Genomic DNA, 21622 nt, shown 5'->3' with positions numbered 1-21622 from the left:
AATTTGGAACGAGTGAGAATACTCCATACCACGAATAATAGTTGCAACTCGAGGCTGCAGTTGCCAGCTCATAGCAAAACTATATTTTTATCATGCGCGGAAACTCCAGCCTCGGCTTGGAACGGAACTGTAAAATGTAGTATTGGGCACGTAGTTGTAACAGGAACTCCAAAACCCTGATTCTTCCTCAATCCCATCACAAGAACACATGCTCACCAGGCTAGCTAAAGTTTTGATTGTAAGTTTACAATATTACTGTTTAATTGGGATAAAAGTCTTGTCAAGATAATCAGCAAGTACAGTACCGTTAATCAAATAAACCAGTGAATTAAACAGTGGTAGCTCAGAGCATAGTGTTAATAGATGTTCAGAGTTAGCACTAATTAGGGTTATAATTTTAGTAAATATTATTAAAACCCAATTGATTCTTACTAATAAAATGGACTATGTATGGTGTTGAATCTGTATTAAATGTTTTTATTTAGTTTGGGATCTAGTTTTGTATTAGTATATGTAATAGGACTCCATGCTGTCCAATTAAGAAATAATTGGACTAGGAAAATTCTGAGGACTTCCAAAATTGCATGAGGCCAGTAGGCCGAGTCCAATTTGGCAGTCAGAGGAATTTTTCGATTCTAATTATTTCTTGATTGGGGAGCATGAAATCCCATTACCTGTTAATTATATAGCTGCCTAATTAATCCCATATCAACAAGACCTGTCCAATTAAGAAAATAATTGGACAGTTACCTATATGGGATTAATGAAAAGCTGTATAATTAAACCTTACTAATAGACCTTTTTATGGTATTATCATGGTGTACAGGAATTGTCAGGGGAATTCAATTCCAACAAGTACGCCACGATGATACCTACTGTATCTTTTACTACATAAATAGCACTCATAACTAAAACCCACCTTTTTCTTATGACGACAAAACAAAAACGGCTGCAAAGGAGACAAGGCTAGCATAAATGGTGTGGCATACCATGGAAAGGACCTTCAATAAGCCTACACTCAAACTGAAATGTTTTTTGGGATCATTCGACAGCTGACCCCATGTTTAGTCACATGCTCCATACTGGCATCAGTAATAATTTGAATTTCAAATTCATATATATATTTAAGTTGAATAGGGTAGAACTAGAGAGAAACAAGATTGTGAATCGAGAAGAACTGACCCAAACTGAATAAAATAATATGGAAACAAGAACCGAGTCGAACCGCTAAGACCCCAAGTAGAATCAATGGAGTGAAGGCACTAAACCTGTGAAATAAATATTAGACTAGTACACTTTAGCGGATCTTAATTCCATTGTTTTCTTGTGTCTATCATTTGGCTATTACACATGGACTAGTAGTGAAGAACCTGTGAAACAAAAAATACTAGTCAACGTTTTTTTGTTTTTGTGTGATAGTCAAATAGACACACAAAAAAACACAATGGAATTAGGGTCTACTAACATTTATTAGGCCTAGGGCAAACGTCAAACTTTCCATGCACCAAACTTAATTACATCAAAGAATGCCGCCTCATTATCACCTGATATCCATTGTTTTTAATGAGTGTGGTGCATGGAAAGTTCGACGTTTGCCCTAGGCCTTACTCTAATATCTATTTCTCGGGTTAAATGCCTTCACTCTACTGAGAATATTGTCAGAAGGGTTATAGAAACTTTACACTTTTTTAAGCTCCCATCATTGCATGCTAACCAGTAGTAATGAAATAAGGACAACAAATCTTGACGTGGATATTAACCTGGACATGTTAACTTTATATTATCAATGCTGTTGCATCAATTATCAATATATATTTACATTAAAACTAAGTATTGGAACATAATAAACATAACTAATGCAGATAAAAAGCCCATCATGGACACATACATCATGGAAAATCTATACAATACACAATGAAATTGGTTTGTTTCTTAGGCCCTGGCCAAACGATGAAACAAGTTTCCAGAAACATGTTTACCGCGCGCATGTTCCTCGATGATTCCAAGTTTAGCCACATGCGAAACATTGCTACGTGCAACAAATTTTGCTTCCAAGACGCAAAAATGTTTCTGCTGTGCGGCAGAAACATTTCATGCTTCCAAGACGCATGAAAACAATGTTTCCCAATGTTTCCTCGTTTAGCCACGAAAGTCAACATTCTAAAAGTTCGTTACTTAGCAATGCTAGCTCTATCTTGAAAGTGCGCATGCGCTATCCGATATTGAGTAAACATGTTTCCCGATGTTTCCCAACAGTTTTGCCACCTTTGGAAGCATTTAAGAAAACATGTTTCCTCGTTTAGCCAGGGCCGTACAACGTTTTTAGTCATATATGATTTTAGCATTTTATCATCTAACTGCAGTAAAGAATGTTTTCACGTGACGTCACAGCAGCCAAAACAATACCAAAACAATACATTTTCTATCCTCCGGGAATTGAACTCTATTTTTATGCAAAAACTGTGTAGAAACCTTCTATTGTTTGGTAAATCAATATAGCTGCCTTGTCACGTGAGTGAAAACGCTTTATTTCGTTATCTGTTGTGCACTGGTCTATCTACTGTGTCTTTTTTTAATATCCTCAATCTATAATATGTACTAGTTATAAATCCATTCTGATGTCTTGTGCAGTGTCACATTCTAGAAGCATAGAGTGCAAACAATATATCCGTGAAACACTAATTACTAAATTGTTCAAAATAGTGCTAATTAAACAATGGAATTTGCATGAAATTGTGCTATTTAGTATCACTAAAGTTTCACGGATTTACTGTGGTCACTATATTGTTTGCACTCCATTACGTCTCATTTTGTGTTTAGTGCCGTTATAACAATATCGATTTCATTCCCAGGTATTCGATTCTACAAGGATTATTAATATAAATATATACATTAAAAAGTTAAAAATAAGCAATCAATCATTGATTCAAAGTGTTTCACACGAAGGATCCCATGCTGTTTTCCGCGACAAGAAGGCTGCTTCGGCACTTGTTCTTTTCATTTTCAATGTTCTCCAACCCAACCTGTTTGGTAAAATGAAGATTATAAGTTCACGGTTTGGATAATAGGTTCCTTGGTACCTCAGTAATCACGAGCTGATTAATTCACTGAGAGCAAATGAATGATCATTTTGATTCCCATGGGTGAAATATACTGGTGAGCAAAACACACTTTCTACAACCTGTTTCGAGAGATCGTAATAAAACTGCATTTCGTAACACACTGGTTACACATCGTTTTCATTCAGTTCTTTACAAGTAGCTAAATAGAATCACCAATTTAAGATTAGAACAAAAAATATTTTGCTCTCCAATGCAGACAAGTGAACCGTTATCTGCAAAGGGTCTGTTACAAAGTCACTGATTAGAGTGCACGCACTAAACCCGTGAAACAAATACTACCTTTAGTACTAAATGATGATAAATAAACAATAGAAAACAAAGGATTCTGTATGAAATAGTACTAATTAGTACTATTTAATGTTCCCGGTTTTTGTGCGTGCACTCTAGCAGATTTTTCCAAAACCTTAAAAAATCATGCTTTGACTAAAATTAGATTCATGATAATAATTTAATGTCATTACTAGTCATTCAGATGGCTCCTATAAAGTCTTAACTATTATATTTAATTTATTGTATCTATTTATTGTAAAGTATTTATTGATCACACTCAGGTCTTATTAGTCCAGAACTGGACCCACTCTTATTTCTGTCTAAGTTCGTTCTGCAAATTAACGTGCGCAGGCGTGCGAAGATGCATGGGAATGAAACAAAAGTGGGCCCAGAAAAAATTGCCTGCACACTTTTTTTTGTGTGCACGTAAAACAATAAACACAATTTTGATAAGCTATAGTAACAACCAATCTGATTGTTTTTCGAAATCTTGAGGATCTCACGTTACCTTTGAATACAACGCAACGCAACACACATAATATAAAACACTGACAGGTGTTCAATATCAACAAGTACATCATTCTTAACATACATCATGTAAACAACCTCCAACTGATTGACATTTTGATTTCATTGGCTCAAAGATTTCTGTAAAGTGCAAAAAATGATGCTATAATAAGGCATTAAATCACAAGAGAAATGGTAAATGTGAGTTGACTGGTTTGCTTATTAATTAAAGACCATAAATAGCTTCAAGAATCAGTGGTGGCTGTTACATCTGCAGATTTTAAGTGACCAAGAAAGCCATGAGTCAACAGTCATATTACAACTAATAATTATTATTATAAACAGTATTATTTTGATTGGTTATACCGTACATTTAACTGACAAAGAAATTTATTTGTGCATTGGATTCTTGTAGTTATAGTATATACTGATATCATGCAATGATTCCTGAATAAACTAACTAAAGGTATCAGGTTTAGTTCTTGTCCTTACCCCCATGAAGGAATTTTTCCATAAAAACCCCCCCCCCCCCCCCCCAGACTCCCAGAAATTCCAATTTCCTTCCATACCAAGTCTGTAAAGCCCCGTTTACACTGGCGATTTTTGCTGCGATTTTTGTGGCAATTTTCGGAAATATAAAATCTTTTGTCTCATCCTTCAAAAGAGACATTCGTACAGGAAAATCTTGGTATCCTGAATAAAACTTTACAAGTAAATTCTTTATCATTATTTATTATGGACAAAATCGCAAAAAAAATCGCAGCAAAAATCGCTAGTGTAAATGGGGCTTGACATCGTTTTTTCTCTGACCCCCTACCCTTTGAAAATTATAAATTCCTCGGGGGGGGGGGGGAGGGGTAATCGATAATTTGTGGAACTACACAGTTCTAGGTCTACTAACAGTAAAAAATTATTTAAGAGAAATTATGTCTTAATTGTGGATTACTATATTTATATGCAAGCAGAATTTACCTATCATGCAGTACTGTACACATTACCAGCTGACAGCTTAATAGCATTTTAGATGGAATTTGAAATAACATGAATATTCTCTGATTTAATAGTACATTATCAAGGTGTTACAGTACTTACAGCAAAATCATTATAATCCATACAAGACATGAGTGAAGTATTCTTGTCATTGGTCATTTTTGATCCAGCCACCATGCCAAGAGAATCGTTCAACTTCTTACTGACGTTAAGCACCGAAGATTCACCAAGTACTTGTCTTTTTGCTTTTAGTCTGGCAGAAACTCTTTTTGGAGTCTAGAAAGTTTTAGGAAAAAAGATTCCACAATTGAGCAATGGAATTAAAACTGTGATGCAGAAAACACCCAGGCTTCTTTGAAAAGCAGGTCAATTATTGTTAGGCTGAGATTATCAGCTGTCAGGGTTTCATTGAAACCTTAGCCTAGTCATTTTAATGGTTCATGTTCCAAAATCCATAAGTAAGCTCACTTACAGTGAAGACACTCGAACCATTAACACTTGACTTTATTCAGATTTTTATTTCCTGAGCTTTTTACTGCTTCAAACCCTCTAAAAAAGTAGGATTGAACTCAAATATGCTATGGGATCCAAAGCCAACTTATGTCTAAATGATTCACTCAAGGGATTCATGTTAAAAAAAGTAGTAAAAAAGCACAAAGTTTTCATGGTTAAAGTGTCCTCGTAAAACAACAACAAGAAAAGATGAATTGTGCTCGGTGAAATGTCCAGAAAACTAAATGGTCATTCATTTTGGTATCCGGTCATGTCCCCCCTTGCCATGACGCCCCCAGCCACGTATACCATGACGCCCCCAGTCTGTACTACCCGGAGTAGTTAGTCGATGAAAATCGATCATCGATTTGCTAATCGATAAATCAATATTAATCGTTAGCATATACCAACTTGTGTACTTGTGTACTAAGAACGCGTGTGCTTATTGGTTAATTGTAGGTGAATATTCACCTCTGAATCTTGGAATATTAATAGAGTGCAGTCTGTAAATCATGAGATAGCGGTGTTGGGGTCGAAATCTCCGAAGTAGCCTTAAATGCTTCGGGCTGCCATACGACGGTTCAGCACTAGATGTCTGGAAGTATGGTTCTTCAATAGCGCAGCACAACCGCGACGTCATAAAAACGAAGACAAAGGCGAAATTCGGACAAACAAACTTACAAGTTTACTTTCAGCAGATAATTTTCACAGCCGATCGCAGTTGATCTTAGTTTACATGGGTTATTATTGTAACTTTAAGTAAAAATAATAAAATCGGTTCGTATAATCCTTGTAGCGGTTAAACAGAATGCAATGCTTGTCCGAATCTTTAAGCTATTTTAGAATCAGTGCGCTGCGCTATTGATAACTAATCACGATTCCATATAGATTATCTAAATTCGGTGCAAAGTTTTCAGTAGAGCTCTACATGTAGCACTGAACTTACTAATTTGTGCAAATTTGTGCTCTTTCTTACAAAGCTTTTCAGTTTGCTCCAAAAGTATTTTAATGCGCAACTTCTACAGCAGCCTCTCCTAGACAGACGTCGTTAGTAATCATGAGCAAAACACTTACTATCGACATGAAATTGAAATAAAAAACAACTACGATTTATTTGATTTTATAACAAATTTATTTCTCTAAACCTGCTCTAACTTTGTAAATAATTGAATTTACAAAACACATTTGTGACAAATAGATATAGCTAGTTATATACAATACTGTTTACCTAATATACTGAACTTAACTTACAAATAATTTAGCTTGTAGAAATATATGAAGAAGTCAAGAAATAACATATTTTTGCGGATTTTCTTTAAGAAAATCAAAATATATACAAAACTAGCATTAATTTTTGTCTACAAAATGTGAAATATTTTAACACACCGTTTTGGACTCAAAAAGAGCCGGATTAATATTTGTGTACTAACGTCTAACATTTATAGTAAAGTCTTTTAATCTACTTCCTCGACAGTCGGTCCTCCCGCGCTGTTGTTGGTGCTTTGTTGTCCTTTGCTATGTAGTTTCGCCATGATGGGAGAACAGATTCTCTGGAGTTCTTTTTCTTTGTGTTCGAATTCTTCTTTCTCTGCCAGAGAATTGCTATCGAGCCAACTGATCACCTCTTGGACTTTACGTTGAACATTTTCACGGTCCTCAGAGGACAACTTGCTGGACACAGCCGGGTCCTCTACTGATTGTTTCACTTGATAGACGTAATTCTCCAAGCTGTTTCTTGCCTGTACTCTTTCTCTCTGAGCATCGTCTTCACTTTTGTATTTCTCAGCTTCATGGACCATTCTTTCGATCTCTTCATTTGACAAACGTCCTTTGTCGTTCTTGATGGTGATGGAGTTCGATTTACCTGTGCTCTTGTCTTTAGCAGACACGTTCAGGATGCCGTTAGCATCGATGTCGAAGGTGACTTCAATCTGCGGCACGCCCCGAGGAGCAGGAGGAATTCCATCCAGTTGGAATCTTCCAAGAAGATTATTGTGTTTGGTCATGGCTCTTTCTCCTTCGTACACTAGGATGGCCACTCCTGGTTGGTTGTCTGAGTACGTTGTGAACGTTTGGGATGTCTTGGTTGGGATGCGTGTGTTTCTCTCGATTAACTTGGTCATCACTTCTCCAGCTGTTTCGATTCCAAGAGAAAGAGGAGTGACGTCAACCAGTAGTACATCCTTCACTTCAGAGCTCTGATCACCTGACAGGATAGCTGCTTGTATGGCTGCACCGTATGCTACCGCCTCGTCTGGGTTGATGGATTTGTTCAGACTTTTACCGTTGAAGAATTCTTGCAATAACTTCTGGATCTTGGGAATACGTGTGGACCCTCCAACAAGCACCACCTCGTCAATGTCTTTCTTTCCAAGCTTGGCATCGCGGAGAGCTTTTTCTACTGGTTCAAGACACGAGCGGAAAAGGTCTGAACAGAGCTCTTCGAATCTTGCGCGGCTGATTCTCGAGTAGAAGTCTATTCCTTCGTAGAGTGAATCAATCTCGATGTTGGCCTCGCTGCTTGACGACAGAGTTCTCTTGGCTCGTTCACATGCTGTTCTTAATCTTCGCATCGATCTTTGGTTGCACTTGATGTCTTTTTTGTACTTTCTCTGAAACTCTTTCACAAAGTGTTCAACCATTCTGTTGTCAAAGTCCTCGCCTCCAAGATGCGTGTTGCCGGCTGTCGACTTGACTTCGAACAGCGATCCTTCATCGATGCACAGAATAGACACATCAAAAGTCCCTCCACCAAGATCAAAAATCAGCACATTTTGTTCTCCTTTGAGTTTCTTGTCCAGTCCATAAGCCAAAGCAGCAGCTGTCGGTTCGTTGACAATTCTCATCACGTTCAATCCAGCAATGATTCCTGCGTCTTTCGTGGCTTGTCGTTGTGAGTCGTTGAAGTAAGCTGGTACCGTCACTACTGCATCTGTAACTTTACTTCCAAGGTACGCCTCGGCAGTTTCTTTCATCTTGGTCAGCACCATAGAGCTGATCTCTTCTAGTGTAAACACCTTGGTTTCGCCTTTGAATTCAACACGAATCTTTGGTTTTCCTTGGTTGATGACTTCGAAAGGCCAGTGCTTCATGTCGGCTTGAACACTAGCGTCGTCAAACTTACGACCGATCAGCCTCTTGGCATCAAAGATGGTGTTTTTAGCGTTCAAAGCCACTTGGTTCTTGGCAGCATCACCAATAAGTCGTTCAGTGTCTGTGAAGGCAACGTAACTTGGAGTCGTCCTGTTGCCTTGGTCGTTAGCGATGATTTCCACTTTACCATTTTGGAAAACTCCAACACACGAGTACGTGGTGCCAAGATCGATTCCAATCGCTGGCGTTTTAGGCATCTTCTTTTTCTTCTTTGTAGCTTTCTTCTTTCTCTTGTAGCTTTCTTTTTTCTCTTGTAGCTTTATCTTGTTTTTCGTTTCTCAGTAGGTTACTGCTGGTTCGCTCGCACCCGTATTTATACCCCGAGCTACGAGGTCCACAACATTCGCTCTCAAAATAAACCATTATGTAATGCTCGTTTCGAACGTGCTAGTATTTAATCAAACGCGAATATTCTAGAGGAATCCCCATACATGGAAGATTCGAGAAGTTTCTAGAGTCTCCACTTCCGGCCGCCATATTGAAAACAAAAGTACCCAGGTCTCCTCGAATAGCTTTATCGAAAATCAAAAAAAGCGCATTTTATAGACATTTTTTAATAAAATAAATAAATAAATAGCTTAACGGGATTTAAGAAAGAAAAAATTATTTTTGATGTATGATAAAACTCCAAAAGGGTATATTTTAGTGATTTTTCAATTTTTCCCCATCATGGGATCCCTGTTTAACTCAGACCATAATCACAAAAACAATATGGAAGAATCTTCTAGAAGGCACTTGAAGATTCCAGAAAATAATTGGATTATTAGGTAACTAGCTAATTTTGGATATAGAACATTGGGCCCTTGTGACAGGGCTATATTGACATTATTAGGAATATTCCAGTGGTTTCTGAATATTGTTCTGGATATTGGAATTTGAACGCTGTATTTCCATATATTTTGTACTTTATACTGTGCTTTCTAGAAGTTTTGTATAGTCGTTTACTACCATGACGCCCCTAGTGTAAACCATGACGCTCCTAGTCTCTATTAACACTCATTTAATAAGAAGTTTAACGATAATAATATGGCGCTACGAACCCGTGTAAATCGAACACTATTGGAGTTGTTTCACGATCATTACGGTTTTAAATAACTCGTTCCTACGCTTCGCGTATCCACGAGTTAAAAACGATATCTTTAAGCTGGCGAACACTACATCTCTGTAGTTAAGCGATTTACTTCTTGAATTTTGTCATTAATAATTTGTCGTTCTTGGATTTATACTATGAAATATTGTTAAACTATTTATTAAATAAGTGTTAATACAGACTAGGGGCGTCATGGTTTATGCTGGGGGCGTCATGGTAGTACAGACTGGGGGTGTTGTAGTATACGTGCGGGCGTCATGGCAAGGGGGCGACATGACCGGATACCTTAATTTTTATCATAAAATAACTGTTACAAATCTCGCGTTCTGATTGGTTGGGAGTGTGTGCTTTATGAGAGCATACAGCATGGGCGCGCACTTTCAGTTGCGTCATTCCTATCCAAAATAACGGTTATTGTAATTTGTATTTTATAAAAGGAATAAAAACCTTGCTAGCTGTACTGTGTGGAGTTATAAAGCACTTGGGGATTGGCACAACACTCGAAAAGTGTCGAGAAGCTCTCCGCTATGGTCGGGCTTCTCCTAACACTTCTCTCGTGTTCTACCAACCCCCGCATGCTTTATGAATGCACACAGCACGCATTTTCTGTTTTTTCACCAGAAATTTTTGAAATGACCAGCATTTATAACACCATGACACAAATATTATAACACATTAGACAAAAAAATCGACATTTCAGCCATACAGTTTTGTGCAAATTAGTGAATACTTACCACTTTAGCCTTAGTAACAAGTCTGCTGACTTTGCCTTGTTTCTTTGTACTGCTTCCTATGGGAGGACGGCCTGATGATTTGGTTTTACAAGGTGATTGACACATGCTTGCTAATGTCACTCTGGATGGTGTGGATGTAGTGTCCATCTTTGGTAATAAAAAAAATGCAGCATGTAAAAACATTAGTCTTAACGAATGACATCAAGTAATAGGCCGTTTGCATCAAACCTTCATGTGCTGATATATCACTTTGACAACAAATCAATAAGCCTGAAGCGAGATGACGTTTTACCCCCGACTCTATACCATAATAGTTTTTAAAATTCGTTCATATTAACATTTTTGATTCCTTAGAGAATACAGGAACAATAGTCATAATTAAAGAACAAAAGCAATGTGAAAAGATTATGGTCTAGAGACAGGGGTAAAACGTCATTTTGCTTCAGGCTTGTTGTTCTGTTTCATAATAACGTCACATCAAAACAAACTATTGTTTTAACGCTAGGGATCATGGTCGTTGGAGGGGGATGGAATGAAAACAACACATCTTAAATCACAATGAAATTTGGTTTATGAGCTGGTGAAGGTAAGAACAGCTAAATATTAGGCTAAATATCTTGAAAGAAGACAAATAAGCTTAAATTTAGCCTAAATTTCTATCATTTTAGCCGATGTAAACAAACTGTGACATCATTATGAAATAGGGCAATTCAGCCAGAGGTCCCTTTGGGGAAGGCTCTACTGGATGGCAAACAAACTTTAAGCTGCTTTGTATCTTGAAATTAAAAGTATTTCATAAGAGAAAAAAGGATTTTTGAAAAAGGTTTAGGATACGACATTAGTAATCCAACAAAAGTTTTTTTGAATAAAAGAATTATAATATTTTCCATCCAGTAATAGTCATGTGATTATGCATGCAAATGGTCTGACTATATTGAAAATCATAGTTGTACATTGGTGTTTTACCTTTCTTTGTTTATTTGGTGTAGTCTTCGATGGTGTGCCAATGAATCTTCTGAAAACAAATGAATTAACTTTGTTAGTCTCATGTGAGACTTGGTAGCTCAGTGGTTAAAGCATGGCACGGGTTCAAATCCCGTTCAAGACTCAGAATTTTTCTCAGAATTTTTTCTGAGTCTTATATTCAGCAGCTGCATAAGTGGCTTGATATACTGCTCAATTAGATACCACAGTACAAATATATATTCTATAATATATTCTCATAGAAATTAACTTTGTTAGGAATAAACGTCAAATAATCTAATTAAGTATAGTTGTTGGTGAACCTAGTTTCAGTATGATATTGTCCAGCTGAACGGTTTTGATTTCCTGTGCAATATTATCAGCGCTTTACATTGTCTAAATCTGTGATTTTTAGCCTTTCAAATGAGAAATGAACACTCCAGTTCATGAGGGAAAACATACCTTTTTGTGGGTGTGACTGGTTTGCTTCCAAACAGTAATTCTTCTTTCATGATGTCTTGATGTTTCTTTTGCTAAAAAATAATTCAAGATTTACAGTCAACTCTATATTGGACACTCTCGGGACCATCACTTGTTGTCCGCAATAGCGAGAGTTAATTACAGTCATTTCTTTGTCAGTATTAATTTCACAGGGATTTCGCTCCTTTCCGTAATAGAGGGAAGGCCCTTAACCCGTGAAATAAAAAATACTAGTCAACTTGTAATAGTCAAATAGACATAAAAGAAAACAATGGAATTAGGGTCTACTAAAGTGTATTAGTCTAATATCTATTTCACAGGTTAAATAACTTCACTGTAACAAGTCTCTAATATAATATTGGGGTGTTAACGATGCGAAAGATGACAGAAATAGAGGATATTACATGGGTGCTTGGAGATACGAAATTTATCTTCAAGAGTTGAAAAGATCTCTCACGAGTGAGCGCAGCTCACTCGTGAAGAGATTTTCAACACGAGAAGATAAATTGCGTATCTCCAAGCGCCCATGTAATATTCTGTTTATTATATAATTATCAATGAAGTATGTTTTGGCTTTTTCAGGCAATTCTTTCCGTGTATTTTTGAATAGCCATCGCAATGGTGTTATTTTCACATGTGAAAATAACATGTTATTTTCACGTGTGAAGATATCAATTTTTCGAAAAATAGATATTTCATTGGTAATTATATAATAAATAGAGGATATTACATGGGCGCGCGGAGATACGAATTTTATCTTTGAGTGTTGAAAAGATCTTTCACAAGTGAGCGTAGCGAATTTTCAAGAAATTTTCAACACGAGAAGATAAATTTCGTATCTCCAAGTGCCCATGTAATATTCTGTTTATTATATAATTATCAATGAAGTATGTTTTGGCTTTTTCAGGCAATTCTTTCCGTATATTTTTGAATAGCCATCGCTATGGTGTTATTTTCACACGTGAAACTATTCTCAAAATTGGTTACCATTTCACGATTACTGATGATAAAAATGGGAAGATGCTGGTGACAATTACCCTTTCTAATTTCATTTGTTCTTTCTCTAACTTCATGTTCTCCCATTGTTGTACCATAGTATCTGTGTATTGTACACCATTAACAAGAAACTGTTGTTCATTATCAGTCTCCCATTTCTCTATATCCTCTTTAAGTTCCCTCTCAAGCTGAAAATGAATAAATGAAAGAGAAAAATATTACACTTTATTGCAATCTCTGGATTACGCATTGGCCATATGTTCAGTCAATGCTCGATCAACAGTACTCTAGTGATAAGCCGAGTATAAGGGATGGACCATTAGATAGTTGATGGGGGGGTTGTGTAAATCCCAAAAAAAATATCGAGCAAGCACTTAAACCTCAAAAAAAATAAAACTTTCATGCAACCTCTTCTGCTAGAAGAAAAATATCTAACTGTACGCAAACAAATAACGTGCAAGGGTTGAGCCAAAAAATAAATATCATGCAACCAAAATTCCTGCAACTTCCCCTCCCCATCAATTATCTAATGGTTCATCCCTAAGATAGCCTTACATGTACCTGATTGTTGTTGTAACTTATTAAAATGTATACAGTTATTTCAAAAAAGGTTGAATACTGAATACTTCATACTGAATAGTGTATTCCAAGACCAAAGGGCATTGTGGGTCTCGTTAATTTGAAGTAAAAGTAAATATACAGTAATTAACTCTCTACATGTAGTTAGTATATTGTTTCAGATGGAATACACTAAAAATAGAATAAATTATTATTATTAGTCCTACTTTAGACAATGTCACTGTGCACTTCGGTCTTGGAATGCACTATTCAGTATGCAGTATTCAACCTTTTTTGAAATTTATAGATGTATACTACATGATTATTGTTATTATTGCAGTCAAAAATGTCATAGAGAACACAACATAGCAACAACGTAGTACAAGAAATGTTAGAGTTGCATAATAGGGGGTGTTGACCTAACACTGACAGCAACTTAAATAATGACAAAATTGATTAATGTACAAAAGTTATTACAAACCTTTGGTAATTCTTTCTCCAGCACTTTTCTGGCTCTACACTCCTTTAGTAAGGCACCTCCTCTGTTTGAAAACCTATTGACATCATTTTTCTTCAGCTAGAAAAAAAAGTGAAAAATAAAATCAATAAAAAATCTTCATTACTGTGCGGATACTCCAAAAGGGACCACTTTGATAAACTAGTATCATTAACCAATCATCACGACATTTAGTTCAATATTTTGAGCCGGCCAATCAGATTGCACATCAATATAATAAGAGCGTGAGAACGTGATAATCTGATTGGCTAACCATGATATCAGGTCGATTTCCGTCTAGTTTACCGTTATCTGATTGGTCTGCTTTATTCGCAATAATGCCTGCTATAACCTCAAGCTGCAAAGATAACTATATTGACATGTATCAAGTTGCATGGGTGGCATAATGTTTTACCGCATGCCTCGCACCGCTGTTGCCCAGGTTCAAGCCTCGGCAGCTCAGACTGTATATGTGAGTTGAGTTGTGGTTATCTCCCTTGCCACAAGGGTTTTCTCCAGGTTCTCCAGTTTTTGTGATCCGTAAAATCAACATGTGAGTTGAGCGTTGTATGTCGTAAAAAAAGAATGTGAGGAGGGAACCTCACGGATGAGCCCTTTACGGGAAGTGATGGTTGTAAAAAATATGTATTTATCTATTGTCAACTGTAGTCAAAGATTTGTACCTCATATTCCGCCATCTTTGCAAACATTGTTTCCCTTTTCTCTACCATCTTGAACAAGTGTTTGTTTTGTTCATAGAAACTCTTCATGACTTCCACCTGGTGTTCATGCATGTTAAGAAGCTCTTCTGTATAGTCAGCTGTGGGAGTGAATGAATGGGAAAGAGTTAGGAAACAGTTTGGTTGAATGGCATGTTGTGAATGAAGGAATGGGATGGGAAAGAGTTAGGAAACAGTTTTCCTGAATGGCATGTTGTGAATGAATGAATGAATGGGATTGGAAAGAGTAAGGAAACAGTTTTGTTGAATTGCATGTTGTGAATGAATGAATGGGATGGGAAAGAATTAGGAAACAGTTTGGTTGAATGGCATGTTGAGAATGAATAAATGAATAAATGGGAAAGAGCTAGGAAACAGTTTGGCTGAATGGCATGTTGTGAATGAATGAATGAATGAATGAATGAATGGGAAAGAGCTAGGAAACAGTTTTGTTGAATGGCATGTTGTGAATGAATGAATGAATGAATGAATGAATGGGAAAGAGCTAGGAAACAGTTTTGTTGAATGGCATGTTGTGAATGAATGAATGAATGAATGAATGGGAAAGAGCTAGGAAACAGTTTTGTTGAATGGCATGTTGTGAAGAAATGGGAAAGAGTTGGGAAACAGCTTGGTTGAATAACATGTTGTGTTTGAATGAATGAATGGGAAAGATTTAAGAAACAGTTTGATGAATAGCATGTTTTACCATTCCACTGACCACACATCACTCCTATTAGTTTTCTTTTCTCATAGGTATGCACATTAATATGACGTATTTACGCAACAAATGGTCTTAGTACAGACGGTAATTACATATATTAAAATCAAATATGATGTGGATACAACTAGTCAAGAAAAATCTTGAAGCATGTTATCTATCTTACTGTCATTAATTGGAGAGAAGGCTTCTCTTTGTGCTGGTGCAAAATAACACTTATCCCACCAATTAGTCAATTCTTTCCTAAAGAGAGAAATGAAAGAGCATCATTAGGGCATGATCTGATGTTTACTGACAAATCAAGACATTAAAAATTACTAGTTAATAATTTTTAATAATAAGTATAGTTATGTAATAGGACTCCATGCTGTCCAATTAAGAAATAATTGGACCAGGAAAATTCCGAGGACTGACAAAATTGCATGAGGCTGTAGGCCGAGTCCAATTTGGCAGTCAGAGGAATTTTTTGAGTCTAATTATTTTTTGATTGGGGAGCATGATATCCCATTACCTATTAATTATATAGCTGCCTAATTAATCCCATATCAACAAGACCTGTACAATTAAGAAAATAATTGGACAATTACCTATATGGGATTAATGAGAAGCTGAATAATAATAATAATAATAATAATAATAATAATTTTATTACTTATATATTGCAAAAATTAATTAAAATATATGATCTAATGAGCTTAATTAAGGAGTAAGCTACCTTAGGCCTTCAATGAATTTCTGCATGTGTTTTAGTTTTAGTGCTTGTAATCTCTGTTTTTCACTTTCCATCTGAAAATATGAAAAACATACTTACTATACGATGAAGCTACAATTTCAGCAGCCAGGCTTAATTCTTATGGAGTCAAGGAGTTATTTATACTTTTTTGGGTGTTGCCTGCCTCTGTTACTGGCCTAAGGGACTAGTCATTATTTAAGTTGCAGGGGAGGTGGAGGGGAAAATGGGGACCCTCGAATTTTTGTTAGTGGTACATGGGGGGCCTTGAAAGGTCAAAAGGAGGATTGGGAGGATTTTTTAAACAATTGAAGGGGGGTACCCAAAAAAACACCAATGCTATTAGGTTGGGGTTTGGAAAAACTTTTGCATCACAAACATTTTCTCCTAGCGTAGCACAGCAAATATTTTTTGTCATCATACAATGGGGAGGATAATCATATTGTTATAGACATACCGCATTAATAGTAGAACGTTTGAATCCATGCCAGTGTGCCAAGAATGGCTTGTACTCATTCTCGGATATTTCAAGTTTAGTCCAAAGTGACTGGATTTCTTCTCGCAGTTGTTTTGAAATGTTAATGTTGATGGTCTTCTGATGTTCCAGCTGCATTTTCACAATAATTGCATGTTAATCAATAGATGAAATAAATTTATAAATCCTTTTATTATATGACCATGAACCTTAGAGCCTGGACACTAGCAAATCAAGCAATCTGATTGGATAGATCGCATCGCGGACTGGTCTAGATTCTCCGGTATTAACCGGTCCGATCGCATATTAATCTTACGGCGAAAACATTTTGTCCTTTTCAATGAAAAGTGGTCATATAATAAAACTCTTATCAACCGAGCTTGGTCGGTCTGTACGGGATAGTCTTGACCTCGGTCAGGTACAGACCTCGGTCGGGTACAGACCTCGGTCAAGATTATCCCGTACAGACCTCCCACTCAGTTAATAAGATCTAATTATGTGTCCAGTTGAATTCTAGTGTTTTGTGCACTGATTGGGGAAATTTTTTTACCAACTCAAACTGCTACTAAAAATTTCAATTTTCTAGGCACACGACACTCTACTTGCATGTTGCTTTTTATGTTAATAGACTTTTTCAACATTTTGTGCCATTACAGCTTGGACTGCCTGTGGTTAGATGGCAGAACAATAAAATCCCTTTGCTGTTGGGAATTGAATTCTTTCTCATGTAAAACAATTGTATTGTTCCTGCCATCTAACATGGCTGCCGTCACATGGTGGTGCAAAACCTCTATAGTCAGGTAAATATAAGTCATACCTTTTTCATTGTTTATTAACAATGTTAACTTCCAGCTAATTATTATTATAATATTTATTACTACGCATCTCACCGAACTGTGGCAACACGTCAAAAATGTGTCTCGCTACCACACCTTCATTTGTCCACTGACATGCCTACTTTTGTTATTGTCTCGGATCTAGCACATTGCCAGGTATTCACTGTAATACATGTAACGAAAGAAGGCGTGACAGCAGACGAATTAGGGTGTGGTAGCGAGACATATTTTTGATGTGTTGCCACAGTTCAATGAGATCCGCAGTAACACGTAAACCATAAATAAAATGTAAAATGTAAATGTAAACTGAAATGATAAACCATAGCATACCAACCTCTAGCTCCAAGACTTTCAAAGCTTCCAGGTTAATAGCAGACAGCTCAAAAGTTGTTTCTGCACTGTCCATGGCCATCTCTGTTTCTACTGTCGTCTTGGGAACTTCTTCCAATTCCTTCCACAGTTCCATCACATTTGCTTTGATTTTCTTAAAACTTTCCAGTCTTTTAATCTGTAAAACATTATTAATAATTTAAAATTCCATTTTTTAGATGCATGATTACTGGCATTATAACCACTTAATCTTCCAGCTCTAACTGTACCCTGGGCCCAGTTGTTCAAAGCCCGATTAGTGCTAATCCTGGGTTAACTCTTAATAAGACCTATAGAGTTAATCCTGGATTAGCGCTAATCCAGCTTTGAACAACCCGGCCCTGGGCTCCAGTGGTTCTATTTCACTTGAGGACATAAAAAAAGCAAAAGCTGAAGCAAGAATAAATAGCCTCTGAACCCCTATAACTGTAATATGGTAATAGGAAATTGTCAATTAATTATTTTGTTATATCCTCCAACATGGCCGCTGTGTCTTTTGTTATTTAATTCTCTTGGGAATGGTTGAAAACCATCAATACTTGTAGATATATAGTATATTTAGCTTGGTCTCCCCGATTAGCAAGGCATGTGTGCTAAGCTAGAATCTTGAGACTTTAATAAAGTTTATTATTATTATTATTATTAGATTAATATTTACTCACCATTTCATTCTTCAGGTATTCAATATTTGCTTCTAATTCCCTGATATGTTCCTTGTTTGGTACAACAAAATTTTGGCCAAAGTTGTGAGCAGGAAGGCACAGACGCTTGCAGAATACATTCTCTTGTTCGCGCAGTTTCTTAAGCTCCTTGATTCTCTTGTGTTTCTCCTACAAAAACAAAGCCATTATTTAAAACATGATCAGATAAATAGTAGTGACCAGCCTAAAAAATACTGACTTTTGACTGACACTCCTGCCACCTATAATTAGCCAATCACAGGGCGTTCAGCTGTTAATTTGCCGTTGGCTCTCATTCCGAGGCTACTGTAACCCAACTTTTGCATATTTTTCTGTTTTCTTTTGACTTACATATAATACACTCAATTGAAGAATCGTTGTCGCTGAGACCAAAGTGGCACATGGGAAATGACATAATTTATATATTATAATTTATTTGTTTGGCAGTTGGTTTAGAATGCCAAACACGTATTAAAAACAATGGATGGTGCCACAGGTCGCCGGTCACAGCATGTATCTAATTAATGTACTTCCCATGTGCCATTTCGGTCTCAGCTTCTATGTTCTATGTTTCTGAACCCGACAACGATTCTTCAATTGAGTGTATACATGGCTACAAAGCAGAAATATGGAAAGGAAAAATAAAAACAATTCTCTTTACTGCCACGTTTGCTTCATTCTTTCCCCTCTAAAAAAGTTTATGGCCGGTCATTTTGTCCACTTGTGTTTTCCGCACATTGTTCACCACTCGGTCGGCAAATCAGGACTAAATATAACAGCTGGTCAGTTGCTGATTATGATGACCATGCACACTAGTTTTTAGCTCGGTCATCAAGGGTGGATCCAGGGAGTAAAGGGGGGCTGCATCCCCCCTTCAGCAGAAAAAAAAACAAAACAAAACAAAACTGAAGAATTAGATGCTTTTCTTATTGTTTTCCATTGAGTTGATGGAAGAAACTCAATTAGCCCCCCCCCCCCCCCCCCCCTAAAATTTTGGCTGGATCTGCCCTTGGTCATACTGTCCTTTGTTTTTGGCTCAACCTTACTGGTAAATAATGTCAAGGCAAAAATTTTGCTAGGCAAGTTCCAGTTTTGGCTAGACATTGTCTAATGACCAGCTATTATTTTTATTTGTTTTTATTTTATCTTTTTTTAAATTTTTATTGTTTTTTGATAATTGTTGTTTTTCTATTTTTAGCAGTAATGTAAGTACTTACCACTTTGAATTCATCAACTTTTGTTCTCAGGTCATTTTCTAGTTTAAGAATACTGATTCCTTCCGGGAACTAAAAAATAAGACATGATACTGAATAAATGCTCTTGACTGTATAAATATGTACAACTGTAGACTTTTGAATCACAAGGAATGAAGTTCAAATATCAGTTCCATACATACATCAGGAGTTCCTCGCTACTGCTCTTAGCGCATGCTTAAGGGGTCAAAAAGTGGGACCATGGGTTGTAAAAATTGCTATATGTTAATATCATGTTTTTCTTTCCAAGCATAATTTTTATTAAACATTTAAGAGCAAGTAGAATTAAGATAATTGGGAATCAAATATATCAATTTTTACAACCCATGGTCCACTTGAGCATGCGCTTAGAGCAGTAGCACGGAACTCCTGATGCATGTATACATGCAAATGTTGCCAGGAAATGGTGGTCTGTCTGTAATCAACATGTTTGTGTGTGTAATGATCAAAGGGTAAATTATGTCTTTTACTCCGATGAAGGACTAGCGTCTGAAACGTTAGTAAGTTTTTTCATCTTTTCATGGTGTATAATTTACCCTTTTATCATTACTGTTTCATTAGAAACACTGACGCAGCTCACACTAGTTCTAGTTATCTCTTCATGTTTGAGTGTGGAGGGTGATTCAAGGGTTAGATGTATTCCTTTTGAAAGAAGAATATCAATGCTGCGCTCACTTGTGAGAGATTTTTCAACACTCGAAGATAAATTTCGTATCTCCGCGCGCCCATGTAATATCCTCTATATATGCTTATAGCACATTCTTATGTTGTAAACTGAAACATAACAATGCAGTCAATTGGTGCAACCCTGTTGAGGGATGGCAGAATCAGGGGGCAGGATGACTTCAGCTCACTTTTTACGAATGATATCTTGATTTGTCTGAGTTTTCTGTGAAAGAAAACAATTCTAGCCCTCCCCTCCCCCCTTCCAACACACCTTAAAATGTTCTCAACCATCCCTGCAAAAATAAGATAAATTACATCCAACCCAATAAAATACGGCATGAAGGAAAAAAGCCAAAATTTAGACAAGCTAATTTGTAGACACTCATGAAAAATGACAAGTACCCCATTATATTATTTTTATGAATGATTTCATTTATACCGTTGGATATTCGATTCCCAGTTCGTTTGATAACTGCTGTAGATCTGCAGAACATGTCTTTACATTCTCCATCAAAGTGGTTTTCAATTGTCTCTCCTCTTCCACCATTTCCTGTAGAAGAGTCTGTAAATGTTTTAGAACGACATGTGTCCTTTCTTCTTTCTGCTCTTCTGAGATCCCGATCTCGTTCCATATCTGCTGCAGATTTTCCATGGAGCCTTCCAGGCAACCAACCAATTCAGTTTTAATCATTTGAACACTGTTTTCTTTGAAAGATTCATCTATCGTAGCTAATGGCCTGAGAAGAATTAATTCAAAATAAATATTTCTAATTTTTTTTACGACTTTCAAAGGCAGAAAAAGATTTCCAAAATATTCGACAGTCTTTATAGGATTTAGGTTCAATCAGACTAAGAAGACATAAAATCCTACTCCTAGTTTAAAATTAAGTCACGGTAGAAGTTGTTTTGGTGTTTTATAAATGAGAAAAATTTTAGTTCGGGCGGTTGCTCTCAAAGTTCCGCCATCTTCGACAAACTAATTCAACTGAAGATGATTTTTTGTAAAAATAAACTAAATAAGAACAATTTTACACTACAAAACTAAATTAAAATGAATAAACTTACGCATGGGGTTCCATTTTGTAAAAATTAGTAGGCGGCTAGTGCAAAATCCCTCATAAATCGCGGTCGTTTGATAACGTCTTCCTGACCTCCTCGTTCTTTTTCTTTCTTCGTTTTTGAAAATCCCGCACACAACGGTCAACGACACGTGATGCCATCCACTCACCTGATTGGTCAATATTTATAGAAACGATATCGATACTCAGGGGGAGGGGGTGAGTAAGAAATGTCCGAAAAGAAATTGAAGTCAGCGGTTTGAG

At 36.6% G+C, this 21622-nt stretch overlaps 2 protein-coding genes and 1 long non-coding RNA gene across 5 annotated transcripts; 1 reads left to right on the top strand and 2 right to left on the bottom strand.

Moving 5' to 3' along the window:
- Positions 1 to 1749: 1749 nt before the first annotated feature.
- Positions 1750 to 21469, bottom strand: LOC116304062 (protein regulator of cytokinesis 1). 3 transcript variants are annotated; one of them, XM_031713716.1, is made up of 17 exons: positions 21366 to 21469; positions 20740 to 21037; positions 19599 to 19667; positions 18364 to 18531; positions 17667 to 17840; positions 16479 to 16628; positions 16007 to 16077; positions 15458 to 15534; positions 14535 to 14671; positions 13837 to 13932; positions 12839 to 12985; positions 11784 to 11854; positions 11325 to 11373; positions 10359 to 10505; positions 4992 to 5165; positions 3985 to 4040; positions 2939 to 3023 (listed from the first exon to the last, which is right to left on the bottom strand). In XM_031713716.1, the coding sequence occupies exons 1-16, from the start codon at positions 21377 to 21379 to the stop codon at positions 4023 to 4025; spliced, it is 1860 nt and encodes a 619-aa protein (XP_031569576.1). In that variant the 5' UTR covers positions 21380 to 21469; the 3' UTR covers positions 2939 to 3023; positions 3985 to 4022. The 3 variants fall into 3 exon arrangements, with proteins under 3 accessions (XP_031569574.1, XP_031569575.1, XP_031569576.1); XM_031713714.2 differs by lacking the exon at positions 3985 to 4040 and having other exon boundaries at positions 1750 to 3023; XM_031713715.2 differs by lacking the exon at positions 3985 to 4040 and having other exon boundaries at positions 1750 to 3023; positions 11325 to 11370.
- On the bottom strand, positions 6526 to 8978 carry LOC116304063 (heat shock 70 kDa protein 1A-like). Its single transcript, XM_031713717.2, has one exon. It carries the CDS (start codon positions 8729 to 8731, stop codon positions 6836 to 6838), a length of 1896 nt encoding a protein of 631 aa, XP_031569577.1. The 5' UTR covers positions 8732 to 8978; the 3' UTR covers positions 6526 to 6835.
- LOC148912102 (uncharacterized) lies at positions 9213 to 19043 on the top strand. Its single transcript, XR_016119460.1, has 4 exons — positions 9213 to 9301; positions 10864 to 10944; positions 17153 to 17296; positions 18379 to 19043. It is a non-coding gene; the product is annotated as an uncharacterized LOC148912102 (long non-coding RNA).
- Positions 21470 to 21622: the final 153 nt, after the last annotated feature.

Source organism: Actinia tenebrosa, unplaced genomic scaffold, assembly GCF_029948245.1.
Source record: "Actinia tenebrosa isolate PJP-AT-01 unplaced genomic scaffold, QUT_ActTen_1.0 PGA_scaffold12__29_contigs__length_12842862, whole genome shotgun sequence".
Classification (NCBI taxonomy): domain Eukaryota; kingdom Metazoa; phylum Cnidaria; class Anthozoa; order Actiniaria; family Actiniidae; genus Actinia; species Actinia tenebrosa.
Note: the sequence above shows the minus strand (reverse complement) of the source record. Positions and strands in the feature narration are given on the sequence as shown.